Source organism: Carassius auratus, chromosome 39 (assembly GCF_003368295.1).
Source record: "Carassius auratus strain Wakin chromosome 39, ASM336829v1, whole genome shotgun sequence".
Taxonomy (NCBI): domain Eukaryota; kingdom Metazoa; phylum Chordata; class Actinopteri; order Cypriniformes; family Cyprinidae; genus Carassius; species Carassius auratus.
The window spans coordinates 834,041-843,399 of record NC_039281.1 but is presented as its reverse complement, the minus strand read 5'-3'; the positions used below and the strand labels follow the sequence as shown (position 1 = coordinate 843,399).

At 36.0% G+C, this 9,359-nt stretch overlaps 1 protein-coding gene across 2 annotated transcripts; it reads right to left on the bottom strand.

Annotated features, from left to right (window-relative positions):
- Positions 1–694: 694 nt before the first annotated feature.
- dctn4 (dynactin 4) lies at positions 695–9,139 on the bottom strand. 2 transcript variants are annotated; one of them, XM_026225034.1, is made up of 14 exons: positions 8,955–9,139; positions 8,312–8,382; positions 7,865–8,043; positions 7,385–7,428; positions 7,182–7,289; positions 6,139–6,159; positions 5,576–5,649; positions 5,318–5,430; positions 4,929–5,038; positions 4,290–4,363; positions 4,141–4,195; positions 3,852–3,959; positions 2,834–2,931; positions 695–1,532 (listed from the first exon to the last, which is right to left on the bottom strand). In XM_026225034.1, exons 1-14 carry the CDS (start codon positions 9,087–9,089, stop codon positions 1,319–1,321), a joined length of 1,404 nt encoding a protein of 467 aa, XP_026080819.1. In that variant the 5' UTR covers positions 9,090–9,139; the 3' UTR covers positions 695–1,318. The 2 variants fall into 2 exon arrangements, with proteins under 2 accessions (XP_026080819.1, XP_026080820.1); XM_026225035.1 differs by lacking the exon at positions 6,139–6,159 and having other exon boundaries at positions 8,955–9,138.
- Positions 9,140–9,359: the final 220 nt, after the last annotated feature.

Below are 9,359 nucleotides of genomic sequence, written 5' to 3'. Positions count from 1 at the left end.
TTCCAGTTCTGTTGACATCTGTTGCGTTTAGCGTGCTGTTATGTAGTTAATTAATACGTTTTCTTAATCAAAACTATATGCACTGTTGAAGTACGTGAACTGTGTCACGTGCACATACGTGAGTCAGGTCTCTGGTCAGCTGTTTCGACTTCCCCTAAGGATGCGCTTGTGAATCTCGTTCCAGCTTCTCTCTCCTCGGGGTATATTTAAATAGCAGACGGGAAAACAGAATATCACATTAGTATGCTATTACAAATGATTGCGAACTGATATGTATTTAATACGACAGAGGTCCTTATAACGGGGGAGGAAACAAGGAATTATCAGTTATCAGTTAGTGAGTTGAACGTGAGATCTAGATCAGTAAGGAATTAACTCTTTATAGCATTATATTACCATCACACTACTACAATATGCTGTATTATTATTGTTTTAATGGTTAATCATTTAAACCATAGTCCACGTTCACTTTTATTTTAATAAAATGAGTGTCAAAAAAAAAAAAACCCATTAAGATAAATGATTTATTTTGATCAAATTGAAATTGGGGGAAAAAAAAGATATTTTCTTTTTCTATTCTTTCAAGTAAATATGTTGAATTTTCTTTTCAGAATATAAAGTAAAAATCAACAGGGCTACTATACACAGCATGTCGAACCATTAATAATAATAATAAAACACCCAGATCCATCTCTTTTTTTTCTCATATTTTATTGGATAAGACTGCTCAACCACATTTAAGGCGGTCATATTAGAAACTAAATCAGGACTTCCAGCTACTAGCATGAGACCGATAAATAAAGCTGAATGCACTGGTGTTCACTCTCTAATTTAATACAGATGACGGGATAATGTGTTTCACAACTAATGACTTTGTCTCAGTTACTATTAAGTGCCACACAATTGCAAGACACATTTTGCTTGTTTTACAGCAAATACAAAATATTAAATGAACATAAAACCTAGATGAAGCATTAATCTAAATGTCTTTATTAACACTGAGAAGAACTGGAGTTGGAACCATGAGATATATCAGTAGGTGATGTCACTGTACTCACATGCAGTTAAACACATCAGCAGGGCGCACTAGAAACAGAGCGAGAAAGAGATAACTGTGCAAAGCATCTGGTGTAAGTGTAAGCATAGTGTGTATACTGTTAAGTAACTGCATTCCTGTGATGTATATTTGCACTCACGTTGTCAAGATAATGAACGTCTTTGTGAGCAAAAGAGTTTGTGAGTTTAGTGCCACATGTTGTTTAAATTGTCCCTCTGTTTATGTTTGCTCATGTGTGTAGCTCATGTGTGTGTTATGTTCTCAGGTTGCCAGGGGGCCCAAGCTAAGCTCCACATGATGTATGAGCCAGATGGCCTCACTGGTGGCTTCTCCCTCCTCGGTGGGTCTGATCGGAGCAGCGAGGTTCCGGAAGTCATGTCGGAGTTTGAAAGCGACGGTGACATCACCCTCCTCCCTCTGCGGAATCACTTTGATGAAGAAGCCAATCTTGTTTGACTTTCTAAAGGCCACTACACTAAAGATACAAAGGAGTACAGACCGTTATGCATGATCGGCAGAAACACAGGAAACTATGCTATCAGATGTTTAGAAGCAGATGCCCCAAGAATATTGACTTAGGGTTGTAGCTGCAAACTTATATAATCTATAATACAAGTTGCGCTCCATCAACAGCATTTGTGGCATAATAATGATTATCAGAGAAAATATAATTTGGCATTCAGCGCAAAATTAAAGCTTCTATATGCTGCGATACATTTTTTTACCTTGAAATATCAGTTTCAAAATTACTCTACTTCTATTAAAGCAAATGGCTTGGATTTCTTTCCCACGCTTTCCCTCAAACATCTGTTCTATGAGGAGTATGTAAGTTTGTTTTGAGTGGTATGAAATTCCACAAAAAGGGTGGACTGTTTTACAGCAGGAACATGTGATCATGTACAGCTACCCACTGTTATTACGACAATGTATTCAATTTAACTGTAGGGAGCTCAAGTCACCAAAACTACAAGTAGTTGGTTTAATTTACAGACCCCATGCACATGATTTAATTCTGTAATGCATAAAAATAAATTAATCTATAAAAGTATTCCCACCTCAAAAAGAACGGTTAAGAACTTAATTCCTATACAGCTCATATTTGTGTCAATCCACTTACATTTAAGCTTTTAATTCAATGAAAATACTGACCCAGTTTACTTTTCACTGTAAACGCCTAAACTCTAACCGCAATTTTAGATTTTTAATAACCAAGGTCAATTATTTGTTTGTGGTAATCAGCATTATGCTCCATACACTTAATAATTCTTTAATAATATTTTTTAAATCTATAAAATATTGTTGTCACGTTTTCTACACTGATGTGTAAGGAAATTGCATTATTTCACAGAATGGATTTAAATACAGATAAATGTGTTGAAGGAATAGTAAACCCAAAAAAATTTAATTCTGTCATCATAAAGAAGAGAAGATATTTTGAAGAATGTACATAATCAAACAGTAGCTGGTGGCCAGCTGGAAGTCAATGGGGACCAGCACCAGTTTGGTCACCAACATTTTTTTCAATATATTCTTTTCAGAAGAAAGAAAATCAAAATAGCCAAATATATTTCAGGAATAGGGGTTTGATAAACTGTGTGAACAACTGATGTTTAAATTCAAAGCGAGCTCCATGCAGCCCTATTTTATTAATAAATAAATAACCTATTCCAAGTCTGTGCCCCAGACTCTGTATTACTGCAATCTCATCTTCTTGGTCATTTATGAGCTAAATTGATTTATCTGCTCTCAATATCCATCAGCAAAGGTAGTTCTTACTCTGGGTCATCCTGAAAACCCTGAGGTTCAGCCAGTTCATCATATTCAGCAGCGGCATCTTTCCCTGCCAGGACCAGTTCCTTTGAGGGCACCAGCACCTATTAAACAATAATGTTTTATAATAAAACCATAAGGGCACAACACAAGGCAAGGACACACTGCAGCACAGTAATGGTGAGGCTGTAATGACTATCATGTCCCCCGCAGTGGCCCACTCAAGGTGAACAATGTCTGTCTGGAGACTCAGCTGACTGGTTCCTTTAGGAGCAGTGTTAATTTTGACATTTAGTTTTAGTCATCTGAATTATTTTAGTTTAAGTCTAAGTTTAAGACAGTAGATCTAATGGGTTTAGTTAGTGTAATGCATTTATTAAGCATTCCTCTAAAATTTCCAAACTTATTATATAGGTTTGATATTAAGGTTTTATCATGCAATACAGACACAGATTTAACTGCTGTGACACACAATACCACAATACACCCCTTTATATTAACATTAAATAAAACCACTTCTCATGAAGAAACAAGAACATGGTCCTGCTTTCAATGAAATACCAATAAAGAATGAATATTATAATAACTTAACACAGTCTTCATTTTTTCAAGCAGACATTTATTTATATAAATACATTTAGATTAATCCTTATTAGGGTTACTAAAGTCATTCAGCCAAGAGCCGTGAGTGATTTTCTCTCTCTCTTATTGCTTGATAAACATTAATGACACTTAATGGCTATTTTTTTTGTTGACAAAAATGTAAATAGATTTTCATCATAGTTGTTGTCATTCAAAACAAGTTTTTATTTCGTTATCGTCTCGTTTTCATCTAAATTAACACTGTTTTGGAGAGTCATGCTTCTGCTTCAGATCAAGCCACATAAGTACAATTGTCCAAATCAGAAACCAACCATAAGCCTTTGTCATTATAGGACATACAGTATACACTGCTTATAATTCATTTAAATCACTACAATCGAAATGAACTGGTAGTTATATAGGCTCAGCTGTGATGTTTTACCTTAGCAGTGCTGTTAATGTCATCTGGGTCTTCCTCTTCACAGGTGTACAGAGACACGTGAGTGATGTTCTCCACTGGGTTGGTCAGGGTCAGCAGAACCTGACTCTCCTGTATTACAACAAAACACTACAATTACTTACAAATGTAAAAAGTTCTATAGCTTAAAATGACAAAGAAGTGTAACCAGACTAATCCTCAAAAATGAAACAGTCGATTTTATTGATTTATTAAATACAAATAAAAAAACAGCATAAATTTGTTCAAGTGTCCCAGTATTAATCAAACTTGCCTTCATATGACGCAGGTTTGGAATGGACATGATTCTCACTTCAGGAATGTAGCTCCTGTAAAGAAGAACACAAATCGTTAGTTGATTGATTTCATACACACTCAAAGAACAGCAAATAAAAGAAATTAGGACACAAACACATGACTTACACAGCCACAAGCTGGATTTTGAACTTTATTGAGGTTGGATTAAATTCTGGTTTGCTCAGATTGTGCTCACATTTCTGAAAATGATGGATGAGGAACAGTAATTAACAGCACTTTTATTTAGTATTATTTAACAGGTTTGCAGATTCATTTAATACAAATATGAAACCAAATGAGCTTTTCAGATATAAAAAGGTTCAAAGGTTTGATGTAAGATTTTTTATTTTTTTTGTATTTGAAAGAAATTAATGCTTTTATTTAGGTAGGATGCATTAAATTGATCAAACATAACAGTAATGTTACAGAAAAAAAATCCAATTCAAGTTCTCGTGAACATTTTTATCAAAAAACCTAAAATTTAAACCATGATAACGTCAAGAGGGTCATCGCACTGCAGTGTTCGAGCCCTTAAAGTGTATATATTAGTGCATATATATATATATATATATATATATATATATATATATAGTGCACAACTAAATGCAGCATTGGTGAGCATAAGAAAAATATATATTTGTACAAAAAATCTTACCAACCACAAACATTTGAATGGTACTGTATAAAACAAAAACAAGTTAAATGATTTTAGTTTTGAATGGCTTTCTCTGGAGTGAAAGAGAAGCTGTGGATGTATTTACATACCCTGCAACGCAGAGAGCGTTTCATCAGCAGGTGCTTGTGTCTGGGATGCAGCTGTGAAGCTCCTGCAGGCTGAAAATCAGGCTGTAGCAGCCTCTGGCGAAGACTCGTTACTGCATCAAAACACAAGCAATGTTTCAAATATGCATCATATAACCATGTCAATAAAGATCTAGACACAAATTCACTGCCTTAAAATAGAAAATTGGGTTCAGTTATATCAATTTCAATTCTCATGCATTTGATCCTGACCATGCAACTTCAAAAATCAGCCTATGACACCTGTAAGTCTGGATCTATATGGATGTGCCTGTGATTACTTCACTACAAACGGTATCAGATTAAAACAATAATTTAGTAGTAGTATTGGGAGAAGCAGGGATGAGACCAACCTTCAGGAAGGTTGACAGGGCGAGTGTAATAATCTTCAGGCAGGGGTTCCACTTCATCCAAAGCCTGTGCTGGCTCTATAGTGATCTCCTTCTGATCTTCTCCTTCTTTTAATCTGAGAACAAATACAATAAAGATAAAGTCCACAATAATTAAAATGTGATGCATTATTATATTGGTACTCAGTGTAATAATACCGGCCTTAAACACCACTAAGCAGTGGGATGCACCATCACATTTTTCTGAAAGGCAATACTTACGAAAGGCCATACAGGGCACTGATTGGGGCTCCAGATCTCTGTCTCTGTAGTCTGGTTCCCAGTCCATACTTCTCCTTTCAGAAATAAATACAGACCACTTAAGTCTATGAGTATACAGAGTTATTCTAGGTTTAAGGTGCAGCTCATTACTGTTAGATGAATGCTAGTGTCAGACTGTTTGCTGAAAGGGTGCATTTAGTAATAGTTAACCATAGTTTAAGCACAAATGATGTCTAAAAACTTGTTTTCCAAGAAACCAACTAATTGATTCAGAGCAAAAACTTGTTCTAAACCTATTTAATCAAAAAGGTCTGCAACTAAACTTCAAGCATCATTAATAAACTCCAAACATAAATACCAGCTAACTAGGACTGTGCCATTAAAGACACTGCCTGCCAAATACAAAGATTCATTTGTGCAGAGAACTACAAGTAGCAATAGTGAATCTCATGTGATCATTTAGTAACAGATTAGGCATGCTAAACTGATGGAAGGATTGAGAGGGAAAGAAAGACGTTCTTAGTGTTTCTGTAAGAATTGTGGGGGGAAAAAATACCACTCACCACCACGTGAATTGTGTGTTGCTGGAGAGGGGTATAAAACCAAAAATATCAGCGTGCACAAGCAAAGAAAAGGAGAGAGACAGATTAAAGTGAAACAAATGCATTCAAGCAAACATTAAAGTGGCAGTTTGAAGCACAAGGAAACAAGGATTGCATTAGTAAATAAGACATGCAGCTCAAAGTGCTGTCAGTATCCCATCACGTATTACAGGGTTAGAAATTAAGCATCTGAAGCCCTCATTTCTCCAAATACACTACTTCCCCAAATGTTTGGGGTTGGTAAGATTTTTGAACTTTTTATGCTCATCAAGGCTGCATTTATTTGATTTTACAAATACAGTACAAACAGCAATATTGTGAACCAGTTTACATTTGAAAACAAGTAATTTTAGTATGTTTTAAAATGCAATGTATTTCTGTGATGGCAAAACTTAATTTTCAGCATCATTACTCCAGTCTTCGGTGTCACATGATCCTCAGAAATCATTCTAATATGCTGACTTGGTGAACCGAAGGCTGCTTAATATTTTTGTGGAAACCATTTCTTCTCAGGATTCTTTGATGAATAGAACATCTTTTTTTATTTTATTTTTATATATAAATCGTTTGTGGCATAATAAACATCTTTAATGTCACTTTTGATCAATTTAATGCATCCTTGCTAAAAAAAAATTTAATGTTACTAACCCCCACCTTTTAAACTGTTTTGTATATGTATGCCAAACAACAACAAAAAAAAAAACCTTATGTAGTCACATTTCATACCCTGGTAGGTTTAGTAAACTTATCCAGCTTTGATGCAAGTTTAACGTAAAGATGTAATTTTTGTTACATTTTTATAAAAAATGTGCAAAACATTTATTTAATTTATCACACGTTTTAACACAAAATGGCAGTATTTCAGTATAACTAAAAATCTTAGACAAGACTCTGCCAAGTTTAGACTCTAGACAAGACAAACCAAGCCTGTATAATGCTTACTAAATGGAAAGTAAATGTAAGGTTAGAAGGGTGTTTCTAGACATGGTGGTGTGAGTGTCTACCGAGAACGCCTGAGGCATGAACGGCCGTCTTCGTGCCAGCTTCTTCCTGTCTCTCTCCAGCTTCTCTCTCTGGGCCAGCTGCTGGTAATACTCAATCAGCTTGTTGATCTATTTAAAGATAAGTGATTTGTCAACTACTTGAGACAGTTCGATGGAAAATGTCATATTAATTTATTAATAGGAGATCTTTGTTTTAGACATACCCTCTGAGTATGAGGGTTTTCAGGCTCCTGCCATCCTCCACTGGCTAATATATAAAAAGAACAATGTTTTACTACAGTGGGGATGCAGATTAAAATCTTCTAACCAAGCACAAGGCAACAAGCAAAATGTGCTTATGTTAATTTAAACATATTTGGACACTTGATTCTATTTCTGTCATTCTGGCTCAGAGTGAAATATAATTGGCCCTAAATCCTTTTACAGTATTTCACAGTGTTACAGTAAACAAATACATCACTTCTTATCAGAACAATGCAAGATTTCTATGTATATTATTTATAGTATGCATAAAACTAACCTACAAAAACACAACATAATAATGATTTTAAACCATTAAAATTAAACCAAAATAACCATCTTGGATTAAATAGGACAGATTTTAGTTCAAATCTACTGGGTTTACTGACGAACCAGTACAGACACTGGTACATATGTCCACATCAGGAAATGCCAGAACTCACCCACAGATTTGTCAGCCATGCCTACATCTCTTGAGGTCCAGCGACAAAATCCACAGGCCAGGTAGTAGGCCTTCTTCATTGTGGTTTTGGTTGGGTCATCAGGCAGTGGTGCCGGGATGTTGGTGGCCCGTGTGGAGAGGGTGTGCATACAGCATGGACAGTCAAAGCAATTGGCACACCTGAAACCGGTGGATCATAAATCATTATGAGAAAACACAATCTATCTGACCTGATGTAATACTATCACAGTCAGTTTATTAAATAAATGTAATTCACTGAATCTTGAATGGGAAAAAGTGCAGCCAGTCTTAATGTGCCAAAAATTCTAAATGGCAACTATGTAATTAGTTACTGTCAATGCCAAATCACAGATGATGTTAGATGATTGAGATGTTCTCCGTTATCCGTTCACAGGCCTGTCAGATATTTAGCACAGATGTAGTTTACCTATTCTTCTTGAGCTTGGCCTCAGCTGACGGCATGTTCTCCAGACAGCTGGGACAGAAATGAGAATCGACCTATATAACAAGAATAACAACAAAATGTTTTTAGACAAGCAGATGTGTTTTGCTCAAAGTAAATGTTTTGGAAAAGTAGAGAAAGTCTAAATGGAACTTAATCATTGTGCCCTAGGTCAAAATAGTTTTAGTTAAAATAAATCATTAGTAAATAATAAAATAGCCCAAGCTGGGTGTGGTAGTGTTAATGTCCTCAAAATAACATGAATGCTGCTGCAAGCATTAAAACATTGATTTTAGAACCCCATTCGTCTTTTAATCTACATAACGGAGACAAACGAAAACAGCTGATTTGTCATTTCCTTCAGAATCCTTCTACTAGCTATTAGCTTGTCAAATCCCTTAAAAAAAGTGGGTGGTGCAGAAGTTAACATAATGTTTCACAGCCAATTGGAGAGCGCTATTGCAGCATAATTTATGACGGAAGGATAATCTAGCCAATCACAGAAACAGAATTCCTTCCGCTTAAACCGACAGGCGGGTACAATACTGTCATCAGTAGCCTGTTAGCTCGCTCTTAGCATGGCTAACATCTATTGTGTCAACTAAATGTCACACACCGCGTTACTTACTTCATGTGACACGCATTCCAAAGATCGCAGCTCACTGCAATATCTGCAAAAATACAGCTGAGAGAGCGGAACGCGAATCTTTTTCTCGCCTCGGACGAGATAAAGCACTTTCTCCGGCTGCAGCAGCGTCGCCATTCCTGAATCCTGACTGAGTTCCTGCTGCCTACGTAACGATCACACGTCATCGTATGTGATCGCCTTCTTTTCCGCGTTTGTGTCATAAGCGCCCCTGTTGTTCATACACAGACATCTGAGGATGTCTTACCGAACCTGTAGTCCCTTTTCTGTTCTCATCATTATTCTTACACAATCAAGTTATGCTTGTATGTACAGTTGCTTGCATTTTTCTCCATCCCCATCCACACATAATGTGTTTTATTAGGATGCCTGTTTTAGCTATGTTTT

Excerpts from the sequence above, each read along its gene's own strand:
- dctn4 (XM_026225034.1), bottom strand. The coding sequence starts at position 9,089 with ATGGCGACGCTGCTGCAGCCGGAGAAAGTGCTTTATCTCGTCCGAGGC. Across the intron at positions 7,290-7,384 it reads AAAACCCTCATACTCAGAGG|ATCAACAAGCTGATTGAGTA; the intron begins GTATGTCTAAAA and ends ATCTTTAAATAG. Across the intron at positions 1,533-2,833 it reads GGTTTTCAGGATGACCCAGA|TGTAGTGGCCTTTAGAAAGT; the intron begins GTAAGAACTACC and ends TTGTATCTTTAG.